Raw genomic sequence first — 2,500 nt, forward strand, 5'->3', positions numbered from 1 at the left:
CTCAAAGTTCTCCCTCTTCTTGTCCTCCAGGGTCACTACAGAGAGAGAGAGAGAGGGATGAGGACAGAGGTGAAGCGTGTGTGTGTGTGTCGCTGTGTGTGTGTGTGTGTGTGTGTGTGTGTGTGTGTGTGTGTGTGTGTGTGTGTGTGTGTGTGTGTGTGTGTGTGTGTGTGTGCCTGTGTGTGTGTATATGTTACATGCGTGTGTTACGTGTGTATGTGTGTGCTTGCATGTTTGTGTGTATATGTGTTACGTGTGTGTGTGTTGTGTGTGTGTGTGTGCGTGCGTGTATGTGTGCGTGTATATGTGTGTGTGTGTGTGTGTGCGTGCGTGCGTGTATGTGCGTGCGCGCGTGTGTGTGTATGTTACATGTGTGTGTGCGTTCTCCTTGAAGGAAATCTGGAGGACGCTTGTTGCATTGGATGTGATGTTTGTATTTGTGCTGTTTGTTGTTTGTGTGTGTCAGTTTCTCAAACTATCAACCACCCACCCGCACGGACACACACACACACACCCGCACGGACACACACACACACACACACACACACACACACACACACACACACACACACACACACACACACACACACACACACACACACACACACACACACACAAACACACACACACACACACACACGTGCGCTCCCTGACCTGGTGGTTTCTTGTCTGTGAGTGGCAGGTCATCTGGTGGCTCCTCTGACAGGCGTCGCTCTGGGCTGCTCTGAGCCGACAGAGACACACTCACACCCCCCACGGAACCCCTCTTACTGTGGAGGGAGAGAGAGAGAGAGAAGGAGAAGGTGAGGGGTAGAAGGAGAGATGGAGGTGAAGGAGAGAGAGAGAGAGAGACAGCCAGACAAACAGATAGAATGAGAGAGCGAGAGCAAGAGAGAGAGAGAGAGAGAGAGAGAGAGAGAGAGAGAGAGAGAGAGAGAGAGAGAGAGAGAGAGAGAGAGAGAGAGGTAGAGAGAGATACTTGTTATGTATAGGCTCTATCATGTATCATATGTGATAGGCATCAGTTTGGGCTGAGGGGGTAGAGGGAGACTGAGAGAGGGAGGTGAAGAGAGAGAGAGACACACACCGAGATGGCAAGATTGGAGTGGAAGAGGTAGAGTGACTTTTTACAGTAATTCATTACAAGCGTTCATTCAAACAACATGTTCCAAAAGACATTGGGATGTTGTCATTTTTATATCTGGGGCCACGATGAGTAGAGCAGAAGGGTAACCCAGAGGCCTCGAGGTAGTGGGGCACTTGGGGTAGTTGGGGCTCTTGGGGCTCTTGTAGTGTAGTGTGGGCCAGTGGCATGTATTTCAATTGTCCAATGGAGATTTGTTGAGACCAGTGGCAGTGTGTGGAGTGTTGAAGTAAGCGAACAAAAGGTCTAATCGCCATTAATACTCACTGAAGAAAGGCTCTACCCGAAACTTTTGTGGGCAAATAAACAACGAAAAATCTGAAGAGTGTTGTCCTTCGCTTCCTTCATGCTGTGTTCCATTATTCACCCTCTGTACTGTGTACCTTGTTTGAGTGCAGTGAAGTACCCTTTCCACCCTCCGCTATTCACGAGGCGAATACATTCCGATTCCCGTTCTGTCTGATACACTTAACGGAAATGACGGTTGGTCGCGTGACATCCGAGTTTACCAACCGCCAATATGCAATTCAACACGGAAGGCACTGTTCCTTATGCTAACACTTTTTAAAGTTACCCCTGCCTCTAATACACATGGCGATTGTCTTTGGAATCAAAACTATGCTGTTATCACAGAGATTCAACCGTTTGACAGATCTGACACTCAACTACGTCACAAACATGGCGGCCGTTGAGTGCGAAAAGTGTACAGTAACACCACACTTCGAAAAATGGCCGTTTTGGGGGCGTTATCCGGGTAATTTACAGTACACTTTACCCTCGCGATTAGAAATGGAATGCCCTGCGTACCCAAACACAGTGCGGAAAGGGCGTTAAGTACGGGTAATGGAACACAGCATCCTTCATTCATTCACCTATGTTTTTTTGTAGGATTTATGTGGCATTCATCAGCACCCAGTTAAAAACTGTGAGAATCATTAGGCGTAGTGTGAGTGTGTCTCCTCCACTTTTCAAGTGAGTGTTGAGATAGCATCAGCAGTATGAGCTCACCGGAAAGTGGGCGGGATCAGCTCTGGGGGCAGGCTGAGTGGGAGGGGCTGGCCGCTCATGGCCATGTCAATCAAATGCATCGCCAAGATAAACTCCTCCCCGGTCAGGCGCCCATCATGATCCACGTCGGACAGATCCCTGACAACACACACACACACACACACCACAGAGAAACAGAAAGAGAGAGAGAGAGAGAGAGAGAGAGAGAGAGAGAGAGAGAGAGAGAGAGAGAGAGAGAGAGTTTATCTATAATTATGCAGGCAATATTTTATGTTTTGCCAATGCCAATACATACTGTACTGTATCAGCCATTTGAGCCAGTATTATCCAGCTTCAGCTACCCAAATC

At 48.3% G+C, this 2,500-nt stretch overlaps 1 protein-coding gene across 1 annotated transcript in view; it reads right to left on the reverse strand.

Annotated features, from left to right (window-relative positions):
• LOC134460535 (intersectin-1-like) overlaps positions 1-2,500 on the reverse strand; it is a 39,125-nt gene that overhangs the window by 23,072 nt on the left and 13,553 nt on the right. The window contains exons 10-12 of the mRNA XM_063212915.1: positions 2,153-2,290; positions 655-770; positions 1-35 (exon numbers count right to left, since the gene is read on the reverse strand). The exon at positions 1-35 is cut by the window's left edge and continues 216 nt beyond it. Coding sequence (XP_063068985.1) covers positions 1-35; positions 655-770; positions 2,153-2,290 — 289 coding nt within the window. The remainder of the gene's footprint in view (positions 36-654; positions 771-2,152; positions 2,291-2,500) is intronic.

Source organism: Engraulis encrasicolus, chromosome 13 (genome assembly GCF_034702125.1).
Source record: "Engraulis encrasicolus isolate BLACKSEA-1 chromosome 13, IST_EnEncr_1.0, whole genome shotgun sequence".
Classification (NCBI taxonomy): domain Eukaryota; kingdom Metazoa; phylum Chordata; class Actinopteri; order Clupeiformes; family Engraulidae; genus Engraulis; species Engraulis encrasicolus.